The 12,015-nt window shown below is 47.9% G+C and overlaps 1 protein-coding gene across 1 annotated transcript; it reads left to right on the top strand.

Moving 5' to 3' along the window:
* The first annotated feature begins 5,648 nt into the window (after window positions 1-5,648).
* LOC127930340 (uncharacterized) lies at window positions 5,649-7,212 on the top strand. The gene is made up of 2 exons (XM_052520012.1): window positions 5,649-5,667; window positions 5,801-7,212. The coding sequence occupies exons 1-2, from the start codon at window positions 5,649-5,651 to the stop codon at window positions 7,210-7,212; spliced, it is 1,431 nt and encodes a 476-aa protein (XP_052375972.1).
* Window positions 7,213-12,015: the final 4,803 nt, after the last annotated feature.

Genomic DNA, 12,015 nt, shown 5'->3' on the forward strand with positions numbered 1-12,015 from the left:
AGCATTGCAGCACAGGACTAAGCCTTATATAAAAGGCTGTGGTCCTGGCCGTGCAGCATCACTGGACAGAACATGACTGACAGAGCCGGCTCTAACTTTTTGGGGTTTCTAAGCGAGATTTGGTGGGGGGCCCCCCACCAAGCGGGCACATTTTTTAGTGGTCCGCCTCTTGACGGCGGAGAGAACATTTGTCCTGCAATTCTACACATTGTGGCATGAGGTGCAGAGAACATTTTAGAATTTTATAACACATTTGAGGGGGCCCTAATCGACCGCTTATGTCGCTTATGCCTGGAGCTGGCCCTGGTGACTGATCTTTGATCCAGGATGAGAAGATCAATGTAGGCTATTGGAGCCCGATCCAGAAGAGGCTATCTGGTTCTCCACCCCATAACGCCTCTACCACCTCCTGCTAGACCTCCACCCCATAACACCTCTACCACCTCCTGCTAGACCTCCACCCCATAACATCTCTACCACCTCCTGCTAGACCTCCTCCTCATAACATCTCTACCACCTCCTGCTAGACCTCCACCCCATAACATCTCTATCACCTCCTGCTAGACCTCCACCCCATAACATCTCTACCACCTCCTGCTAGACCTCCACCCCATAACATCTCTACCACCTCCTGCTAGACCTCCTCCTCATAACATCTCTACCACCTCCTGCTAGTCTCCTCCTCATAACATCTCTACCACCTCCTGCTAGACCTCCACCCCATAACATCTCTATCACCTCCTGCTAGACCTCCACCCCATAACATCTCTACCACCTCCTGCTAGACCTCCTCCTCATAACATCTCTACCACCTCCTGCTAGACCTCCTCCTCATAACATCTCTACCACCTCCTGCTAGACCTCCACCCCATAACATCTCTATCACCTCCTGCTAGACCTCCACCCCATAACATCTCTACCACCTCCTGCTAGACCTCCACCCCATAACATCTCTACCACCTCCTGCTAGACCTCCACCCCATAACATCTCTACCACCTCCTGCTAGACCTCCACCCCATAACATCTCTACCACCTCCTGCGAGACCTCCACCCCATAACATCTCTATCACCTCCTGCTAGACCTCCACCCCATAACATCTCTACCACCTCCTGCTAGACCTCCACCCCATAACATCTCTACCACCTCCTGCTAGACCTCCACCCCATAACATCTCTACCACCTCCTGCTAGACCTCCACCCCATAACATCTCTACCACCTCCTGCTAGACCTCCACCCCATAACATCTCTATCACCTCCTGCTAGACCTCCACCCCACCTCCTGCTAACATCATCTACCACCTCCTGCTAGACCTCCACCCCATAACATCTCTATCACCTCCTGCTAGACCTCCACCCCATAACATCTTTACCACCTCCTGCTAGAACTCCTCCTCATAACATCTCTACCACCTCCTGCTAGACCTCCTCCTCATAACATCTCTACCACCTCCTGCTAGACCTCCTCCTCATAACATCTCTACCACCTCCTGCTAGACCTCCTCCTCATAACATCTCTACCACCTCCTGCTTCCCACCCCTTTACTTTGTTACTGGGTACAGTGTATTATTACCTGGTGGTGTTTGTGTGTGCATGCCTTCATTTAAGCATGTGTGTGTCTTCACTCAAAGCACGGGTTGACGTGTGTATACTGCAGATGTATTGCTCATACAGACAGCAGCAGCCTACTAGACCAGGGGAAAGGTCTGAGAGGAGAAGAGGTCTTTCAAACATTTACATCTCCAGTCTTCGCTCTAGTGAAAACATGCCTGACACATGCAGGGCCAAGTGGGGAGTGGAGGGAGAGTATCATGTATATAGATTGACTGTATGAGCTTGGCTTACTATGGATTCATCCTAAAATCCTAGCTCTCTGTGTGTGTGTGTGTGTGTGTGTGTGTGTGTGTGTGTGTGTGTGTGTGTGTGTGTGTGTGTGTGTGTGTGTGTGTGTGTGTGTGTGTGTGTGTGTGTGTGTGTGTGTGTGTGTGTGTGTGTGTGTGTGTGTGTGTGTGTGTGTGTGTGTGGATAAGAGCATCTTATCTGACTAAAATGGGAGTATAGCTTCTAAAGGAATACTGTGAGATATAATACTGTGAGATATAATACTGTGAGATATAATACTGTGAGATATGATACTGTGAGATATGATACTGTGAGATATAATACTGTGCGATGTAATACTGTGAGATATGATTAGACATCCAGGTGGAGTCACACCTCAATGTGTATATCATGAACCATTTTCCATAGCTATGCAATGACCTGTTATGCTTGGCCTAACCATGGTTATCCATGTGATATGTGCACGTGTATGTTTATGTGTTTTACATGTAATGTTCTGCTCAGCAGTGACATACAGTACCCCCCTGCCTCACAGCCTTCTAGGTAAACTGAGCTGCTCTTTGAAAACTCATTCTAGTATTGTGTCAAGCTGCACTACTGTTCTGCGTTTCTTTCCCTGGTGCTTTGATGTCCGTCGTAATTCTTTCTCCAGTTGTCTTGTTATGCTGTTGCATTCCCACCAAGCAACGCCAACCTCCCGTGGGTGCGCTAATATTCTCTCTCATCCTCAATCTATAGGAACAATAAAAGCCATGTTTTTTGTTTGAACTGGGACAGGGAATTTCCAGTGACCATAATGATGAGCCGTCTAGTTAATCAGATCATGAATAATGCATGAGATGGAAGTGTGTCTCCTGTGTGATCAAGATTGCATCGCAGCACAGTTCCTGGGAGGAGAGGAGGTTGCGAGAGAAAGACACGTGTGGGGAGCATGTAGAGCACGTGAAATACCTTACTTTATTTTTAAAAAAATATTGAAACTTTATTTAACTAGGCAAGTCAGCCTGAGCACCGTCATTGACAATCATAAAGACTTTCGACGCAGTCTCCTCTAAAATATGTCCCATTACTTTGCTAGAATGTCTGTTCAAGTTTTAGTCATCATAAATGATATAACATCATAGAGAAACACTGTTGATATTACATAGTGTGAGATATGATTAAACATCCACATAGAATCACACCTAAAAGCACTTTGAATAACCCCTAATTATTGATTGGTGCTTAGCTAACACCAGCATGAATGTGTTGCATATTGAATATCAAACCTTACCTCTAATGGTTTGGTGTGTAACCTAACCTCTAATGGTTTGGTGTGTAACCTAACCTCTAATGGTTTGGTGTTTAACCTAACCTCTAATGGTTTGGTGTGTAACCTAACCTCTAATGGTTTGGTGTTTAATCTAACCTCTAATGGTTTGGTGTGTAACCTTACCTCTAATGGTTTGGTGTTTAATCTAACCTCTAATGGTTTGGTGTGTAACCTAACCTCTAATGGTTTGGTGTGTAACCTAACCTCTAATGGTTTGGTGTGTAACCTAACCTCTAATGGTTTGGTGTTTAACCTAACCTCTAATGGTTTGGTGTTTAACCTAACCTCTAATGGTTTGGTGTGTAACCTTACCTCTAATGGTTTGGTGTGTAACCTTACCTCTAATGGTTTGGTGTTTAATCTAACCTCTAATGGTTTGGTGTGTAACCTTACCTCTAATGGTTTGGTGTTTAACCTAACCTCTAATGGTTTGGTGTGTAACCTAACCTCTAATGGTTTGGTGTGTAACCTAACCTCTAATGGTTTGGTGTGTAACCTAACCTCTAATGGTTTGGTGTGTAACCTAACCTCTAATGGTTTGGTGTGTAACCTAACCTCTAATGGTTTGGTGTTTAACCTAATCTCTAATGGTTTGGTGTGTAACCTAACCTCTAATGGTTTGGTGTGTAACCTAACCTCTAATGGTTTGGTGTTTAACCTAACCTCTAATGGTTTTGTGTTTAACCTAACCTCTAATGGTTTGGTGTTTAATCTAACCTCTAATGGTTTGGTGTGTAACCTAACCTCTAATGGTTTGGTGTTTAACCTAACCTCTAATGGTTTGGTGTTTAACCTAACCTCTAATGGTTTGGTGTTTAATCTAACCTCTAATGGTTTGGTGTGTAACCTAACCTCTAATGGTTTGGTGTTTAACCTAACCTCTAATGGTTTGGTGTTTAACCTAACCTCTAATGGTTTGGTGTGTAACCTAACCTCTAATGGTTTGGTGTTTAACCTAATCTCTAATGGTTTGGTGTGTAACCTAATCTCTAATGGTTTGGTGTGTAACCTAATCTCTAATGGTTTGGTGTTTAACCTAATCTCTAATGGTTTGGTGTGTAACCTAATCTCTAATGGTTTGGTGTTTAACCTAACCTCTAATGGTTTGGTGTTTAACCTAACCTCTAAAATAATTATAATTTGCAAATTGACCACATCTAAGCCCAAAAAGAGTTTGTATTTGAAAATAACAATTTCATACCTTGATTAAATTGAGACATGATCTCATATCTCTTCTATTAATTTATGGGAATACTGGGAAACAGATTTTCAAAATTATACATATATTTTTGCTGAATTCCAGGTGATCTTACAGTCTTTTTGTCACAACTTCCTCCGAAGTCGGTCCCTCTCCTTGTTCCGGCGATGTTTGGCGGTCGACGTCAATGGTCTTCTAGCCATCGTCGGTCCACCTTTCAGTTTCCATTTGTTTTGTCTTGTCTCCACACACACCTGGTTTCAATCCCAGCAATTACATGTTGTGTATTTAACCCTCTGTTCCCCACATGTCCTTGTCCGGTATTGTTGATTCTAAGAGTTTGTGCACGTTATGTCTGGCGTGCGAAGGGTTTCGTCCCATTGCATTTATTTCTTGTTTTAGTTCACAGTGATTTTATTATTAAACTGCACCGTTGTAACAGTCTTTGCCATCCTGCGCCTGACCTCTCTGCCGCCAGTACGCACGCATTACACTTTTTGACCAAAAACTAAAATCCCCCAAAACATTGGGGGTTCAAAAACAAATCACTTGGGACAGTTGTGGCTCGAGGCTGCCTGTTCCCGACCCCTGCTTTAATGGTTTGATCCAAGAATCTCATATCAATATTGACTAATTGGATTGTCCTGATATTAATCAGAGACCACCAGAGGTGATAGGTGAACCATAGCCATGACCCTGGATGGGCTCATCGATCCTGATTCATAGCTAAGAGAATCGTGGTTATATTCCATCAATCAAGCACTTGTGGGGGTATGGGGGTATGGGGGTATGGGGGTATGGACAGTAGGCTATTCATAAATTGTCTGGTTTCAACTTCTGCATATAACACTGTTTATTACACTGCAGTGTTGTCATTCAAAAAGTGATGTGAAGCATTCCATGGCTAGTGTTAAAAACAGGTGGATGGGCAGTATTTATAAATGATCTGCTTCTGACTTTTAGTTGAATATCACAGACAACCTCTGATCCCTACAAAAATACTAAGTAAGCACGGAAATAGAGCAGTGACACTTGCAACTTTACTACTCTGCTCCTACCTGCTCCTACCTGCAGTGAGGTGTGGTAATTTGGACACATAATTCCAGATGTGCTGCAGTGAATTTAGTTTGGGATAACTTTTTCTGTCAGCACCGCACTTAACCGACCCAATGTGCATTCTTTCCTAGTTATTTTCCACATATCCTTCTGCCTCAGTGAGAGAATGAGAGGGAGACTAGTGTTTGTGCTGTTTCTATTTTGCCGTCGTGTTTGGGTTTTTGCATCGGCTGGTTGTTATGGTACAGATTATGGGAGGTCAGTTTGAGGGGTTGCCATGGAGACAGTGTGCCCTGCGCTGGCGGAGGATGATTCGGTAGCTCCTTGGTGTGTCAGTAGCCTCTGATGAGGTGAAATAGATTTCACCTGAATAACACATCCAACCATTTAGACATAAACACAGCCAGGCCTCCCCGCCAGTTCAACCCACCATTCCATCTCCACGCCTCCCTGCCTGAGAGCAGGCAGTTCAACCCACCATTCCATCTCCACGCCTCGCTGCCTGAGAGCAGGCAGTTCATCCCACCATTCCATCTCCACGCCTCCCTGCCTGAGAGCAGGCAGTTCAACCCACCATTCCATCTCCACGCCTCCCTGCCTGAGAGCAGGCAGTTCAACCCACCATTCCATCTCCACGCCCCTCCCATGCCTGAGAGCAGGCAGTTCAACCCACCATTCCATCTCCACGCCTCCCTGCCTGAGAGCAGGCAGTTCAACCCACCATTCCATCTCCACGCCTCCCTGCCTGAGAGCAGGCAGTTCAACCCACCATTCCATCTCCACTCCTCCCTGCCTGAGAGCAGGCAGTTCAACCCACCATTCCATCTCCACGCCTCCCTGCCTGAGAGCAGGCAGTTCAACCCACCATTCCATCTCCACGCCTCCCTGCCTGAGAGCAGGCAGTTCAACCCACCATTCCATCTCCACGCCTCCCTGCCTGAGAGCAGGCAGTTCAACCCACCATTCCATCTCCACGCCTCCCTGCCTGAGAGCAGGCAGTTCAACCCACCATTCCATCTCCACGCCTCCCTGCCTGAGAGCAGGCAGTTCAACCCACCATTCCATCTCCACGCCTCCCTGCCTGAGAGCAGGCAGTTCAACCCACCATTCCATCTCCACGCCTCCCTGCCTGAGAGCAGGCAGTTCAACCCACCATTCCATCTCCACGCCTCCCTGCCTGAGAGCAGGCAGTTCAACCCACCATTCCATCTCCACTCCTCCCTGCCTGAGAGCAGGCAGTTCAACCCACCATTCCATCTCCACGCCTCCCTGCCTGAGAGCAGGCAGTTCAACCCACCATTCCATCTCCACGCCTCCCTGCCTGAGAGCAGGCAGTTCAACCCACCATCCATCTCCACGCCCCTGCCTGAGAGCAGGCAGTTCAACCCACCATTCCATCTCCACGCCTCCCTGCCTGAGAGCAGGCAGTTCAACCCACCATTCCATCTCCACGCCTCCCTGCCTGAGAGCAGGCAGTTCAACCCACCATTCCATCTCCACGCCTCCCTGCCTGAGAGCAGGCAGTTCAACCCACCATTCCATCTCCACTCCTCCCTGCCTGAGAGCAGGCAGTTCAACCCACCATTCCATCTCCACGCCTCCCTGCCTGAGAGCAGGCAGTTCAACCCACCATTCCATCTCCACTCCTCCCTGCCTGAGAGCAGGCAGTTCAACCCACCATTCCATCTCCACGCCTCCCTGCCTGAGAGCAGGCAGTTCAACCCACCATTCCATCTCCACGCCTCCCTGCCTGAGAGCAGGCAGTTCAACCCACCATTCCATCTCCTCTCCTCCCATGCCTGAGATCAGGCAGTTCAACCCACCATTCCATCTCCACGCCTCCCCCTGCCTGAGAGCAGGCAGTTCAACCCACCATTCCATCTCCACCCTCCTCCCTGCCTGAGAGCAGGCAGTTCAACCCACCATTCCATCTCCACGCCTCCCTGCCTGAGATCAGGCAGTTCAACCCACCATTCCATCTCCACGCTGGAGCAGGAGTTCTCCCCTGCCTGAGAGCAGGCAGTTCAACCCACCATTCCATCTCCACTCCTCCCTGCCTGAGAGCAGGCAGTTCAACCCACCATTCCATCTCCACGCCTCCCTGCCTGAGAGCAGGCAGTTCAACCCACCATTCCATCTCCACGCCTCCCTGCCTGAGAGCAGGCAGTTCAACCCACCATTCCATCTCCACGCCTCCCTGCCTGAGAGCATGCAGTTCAACCCACCATTCCATCTCCACTCCCCTCTTGTTTTATTTCCATCTCTCTAATCTGTAATTTTCACCAAAAAATACATGCCGGGCATTCAGTTTGTGTTTCTGAAGTATTTGCTTATCATTTTTATCTATCTCTCTGTATCCTAGTCATCCCCCTCTTTCTGCATTTCTCCTTTTCCTCTTCATCTCACTCCATCCCTCTCTTCTTCTCTCCTGATGAGGTGGGTGGAAGTGAGGACATCCTCTCTCCATTTCTTTCTCCATATCCCTCGCTCCTCTCCCTTTGCTTTTTGAGAGTGATGTATGCAGTCATCCTTTCATTGTCAGTCCTGAATTCTCTCATCCGACTCTCCTTCTCTCAAATGTCTCTCTCCCTTCTCCCCTTCCATTTCTATTATCACTCTTTCGTTTATTCTCTCCATACCTCTCTCTCCTGTGCTCTCTGAGAGGAGTGGAGGCGGCTGGAGGGAGGATGTCATCCTGAGCATCAAGCCCACTATGAGGCTTTGAAGCTGGGTTGGACTCCACTCACTGGCTGCCTCTCCTCCCTCTCTGCCTCTGCAGCTCCTGGCTCTGGAGCTATGGCTAGGCAGGCAGGACTGCAAACGCAGCAAAAACACAGAGAGAAAGAAAGCTAATGAAAAAGGAAAGAGGGAGGGAGGAGAAAGAAACAGAGAGCTCCTGGGCTTTTACTCAGAGCCTGTGTGGGGCCTAATTCCTGTGGAGGGGCCATCTGCTTAGAGGGAAGGAGAAAGAGAGGGGGGAGGGGAATTCAGAAAAGAGCAGTAGTAACAGCACCACACACACATTTATCTAACCAGTCTCCACTGTAACCAGTCTCCCCTGCAACCAGTCTCCTCTGCAACCAGTCTCCCCTGCAACCAGTCTCCCCTGCAACCAGTCTCCCCTGCAACCAGTCTCCCCTGTAACCAGTCTCCTCTGTAACCAGTCTCCTCTGTAACCAGTCTCCCCTGTAACCAGTCTCCTCTGTAACCAGTCTCCCCTGTAACCAGTCTCCTCTGTAACCAGTCTCCTCTGTAACCAGTCTCCCCTGTAACCAGTCTCCCCTGTAACCAGTCTCCTCTGTAACCAGTCTCCTCTGTAACCAGTCTCCCCTGTAACCAGTCTCCTCTGTAACCAGTCTCCCCTGTAACCAGTCTCCCCTGTAACCAGTCTCCCTGTAACCAGTCTCCCCTGTAACCAGTCTCCCCTGTAACCAGTCTCCCCTGTAACCAGTCTCCCCTGTAACCAGTCTCCTCTGTAACCAGTCTCCTCTGTAACCAGTCTCCCCTGTAACCAGTCTCCTCTGTAACCAGTCTCCTCTGTAACCAGTCTCCCCTGTAACCAGTCTCCCCTGTAACCAGTCTCCTCTGTAACCAGTCTCCCTGTAACCAGTCTCCCCTGTAACCAGTCTCCTCTGTAACCAGTCTCCCCTGTAACCAGTCTCCCCTGTAACCAGTCTCCTCTGCAACCAGTCTCCCCTGTAACCAGTCTCCCCTGTAACCAGTCTCCTCCGCAACCAGTCTCCCCTGTAACCAGTCTCCTCTGTAACCAGTCTCCCTGTAACCAGTCTCCCTGTAACCAGTCTCCCTGTAACCAGTCTCCCCTGTAACCAGTCTCCCTGTAACCAGTCTCCCTGCAACCAGTCTCCCTGTAACCAGTCTCCCTGTAACCAGTCTCCCTGTAACCAGTCTCCCCTGTAACCAGTCTCCCCTGTAACCAGTCTCCCCTGTAACCAGTCTCCTCTGCAACCAGTCTCCCCTGTAACCAGTCTCCTCTGTAACCAGTCTCCTCTGTAACCAGTCTCCACTGTAACCAGTCTCCCCTGTAACCAGTCTCCCCTGCAACCAGTCTCCTCTGTAACCAGTCTCCTCTGCAACAAGTCTCCCCTGCAACCAGTCTCCTCTGTAACCAGTCTCCCCTGTAACCAGTCTCCTCTGCTGTGTTACTATGACAGAGGAACAGTACAGTAAACATCACCTACAGCCTCTTACCATCACCTGGTGTCCTGAGGACTCTCTCTCTGTAACCAGTCTCTGCTGCTCCAAGTCTCACTCCACCATTATGTTACACTACTAATGGTATTAAGTGGTAATAATGCTCATGTGTGTGTGTGTGTGAGACAGAGGTGTACTTTCATGCTCTATCCACCATGCGTTACAGTACTAAGTGTGAAGGAATAAGCCCTTCACTACAAGGACATTGTTTTAATTGTGTCTGTTGCCAATTGTAAAACAAAATGAATGCAGAATCCCCATCATGTTAACCATTCATCATTCCATGCAATATTATAGCTGCAATGTCAATTGCACCTCTTCTGTGTTAATTCATTATGTAGCTCCTGATTGGCTAGTTAATTGAGTGGTTGTTTGAACACAGGTGTGGTCCCTCAGACCTAATTATTGAAGGAACCGCTTTTAACAGAGAGTGTGTTATTGTTTGAGAGATTATTGTGTGTGTGCATGGTGAGCCACTGTTTTAGCTATCCGTTTTGTCATTTTTACCTGGTTTATCTTGCCTTTTTACAATAAATGTAGCATTATTGCCAGTCTCGGTTTTAAAAGCCTTATGTGCAAGAGTAGGCCAGCTGTAACCAGTCTCAAGTGATAATGATGTGATAATGGGTAGTAAACAGCAGCCTCAGACAAAAGGTAATACATGACTCTGGAGGAGAGTCCTCTGGCCTCACTACTCGATGACTGACAGGTGACATAGTAGGTGTGTGTGTGTGAGACCAGTGGGAGTCAGGGTCGTTAGACAGACAGTCGAGTGACATTGCATTACTGCTTTTACTGTCAGTGAATGGCCCTCTGATACAATCTAGTCTCCCACTCAACCTTCACTTGTACACTACTGACTATGTGTGTGCAGGTGACAGGGAGAGAGGGAGGAAGGAAGGAGAAAGAGGGAAGGCAGAGAGATGACCATCCATCCCCATTATCCTTTTTCACTCAAGTTATTTATGCCTCACATCCGGCTGACCTCTCTGTTTGTTTTTCTATCGCTCCCTGTCATTTTCACTTGTTCATGACTGTCCCCTCTCCCGCTTTCTGTGCTCTCATTCTGCCCTGCTCCCTGAGGAAATACCAGGGTCCTAATGACATGCAGAAAGGTTGAGGTTACCAGGGTCCTAATGACATGCAGAAAGGTTGAGGTGGGAGAAATACCAGGGTCCTAATGACATGCAGAAAGGTTGAGGTGGGAGAAATACCAGGGTCCTAATGACATGCATAAAGGTTGAGGTAGGAGAAATACCAGGGTCCTAATGACATGCAGAAAGGTTGAGGTGGGAGAAATACCAGGGTCCTAATGACATGCAGAAAGGTTGAGGTAGGAGAAATACCAGGGTCCTAATGACATGCAGAAAGGTTGAGGTGGGAGAAATACCAGGGTCCTAATGACATGCAGAAAGGTTGAGGTGGGAGAAATACCAGGGTCCTAATGACATGCAGAAAGGTGAGGTAGGAGAAATACCAGGGTCCCTAATGACATGCAGAAAGGTTGAGGTGGGAGAAATACCAGGGTCCTAATGACATGCAGAAAGGTCGAGGTGGGAGAAATACCAGGGTCCTAATGACATGCAGAAAGGTTGAGGTGGGAGAAATACCAGGGTCCTAATGACATGCAGAAAGGTTGAGGTGGGAGAAATACCAGGGTCCTAATGACATGCAGAAAGGTTGAGGTAGGAGAAATACCAGGGTCCTAATGACATGCAGAAAGGTTGAGGTGGGAGAAATACCAGGGTCCTAATGACATGCAGAAAGGTTGAGGTGGGAGAAATACCAGGGTCCTGTGACATGCAGAAAGGTTGAGGTAGGAGAAATACCAGGGTCCTAATGACATGCAGAAAGGTTGAGGTGGGAGAAATACCAGGGTCCTAATGACATGCATAAAGGTTGAGGTGGAGAAATTGGGTCCTTGACATGCAGAAAGGTTGAGGTAGGAGAAATACCAGGTCCTAATGACATGCAGAAAGGTTGAGGTAGGAGAAATACCAGGGTCCTAATGACATGCAGAAAGGTTGAGGTGGGAGAAATACCAGGGTCCTAATGACATGCAGAAAGGTTGAGGTAGGAGAAATACCAGGGTCCTAATGACATGCAGAAAGGTTGAGGTGGGAGAAATACCAGGGTCCTAATGACATGCAGAAAGGTCGAGGTGGGAGAAATACCAGGGTCCTAATGACATGCAGAAAGGTTGAGGTGGGAGAAATACCAGGGTCCTAATGACATGCAGAAAGGTTGAGGTGGGAGAAATACCAGGGTCCTAATGACATGCAGAAAGGTTGAGGTTACCAGGGTCCTAATGACATGCAGAAAGGTTGAGGTAGGAGAAATACCAGGGTCCTAATGACATGCAGAAAGGTTGAGGTGGGAGAAATACCAGGGTCC

The sequence above is a fragment of the Oncorhynchus keta genome, chromosome 5 (assembly GCF_023373465.1).
Source record: "Oncorhynchus keta strain PuntledgeMale-10-30-2019 chromosome 5, Oket_V2, whole genome shotgun sequence".
NCBI lineage: Eukaryota > Metazoa > Chordata > Actinopteri > Salmoniformes > Salmonidae > Oncorhynchus > Oncorhynchus keta.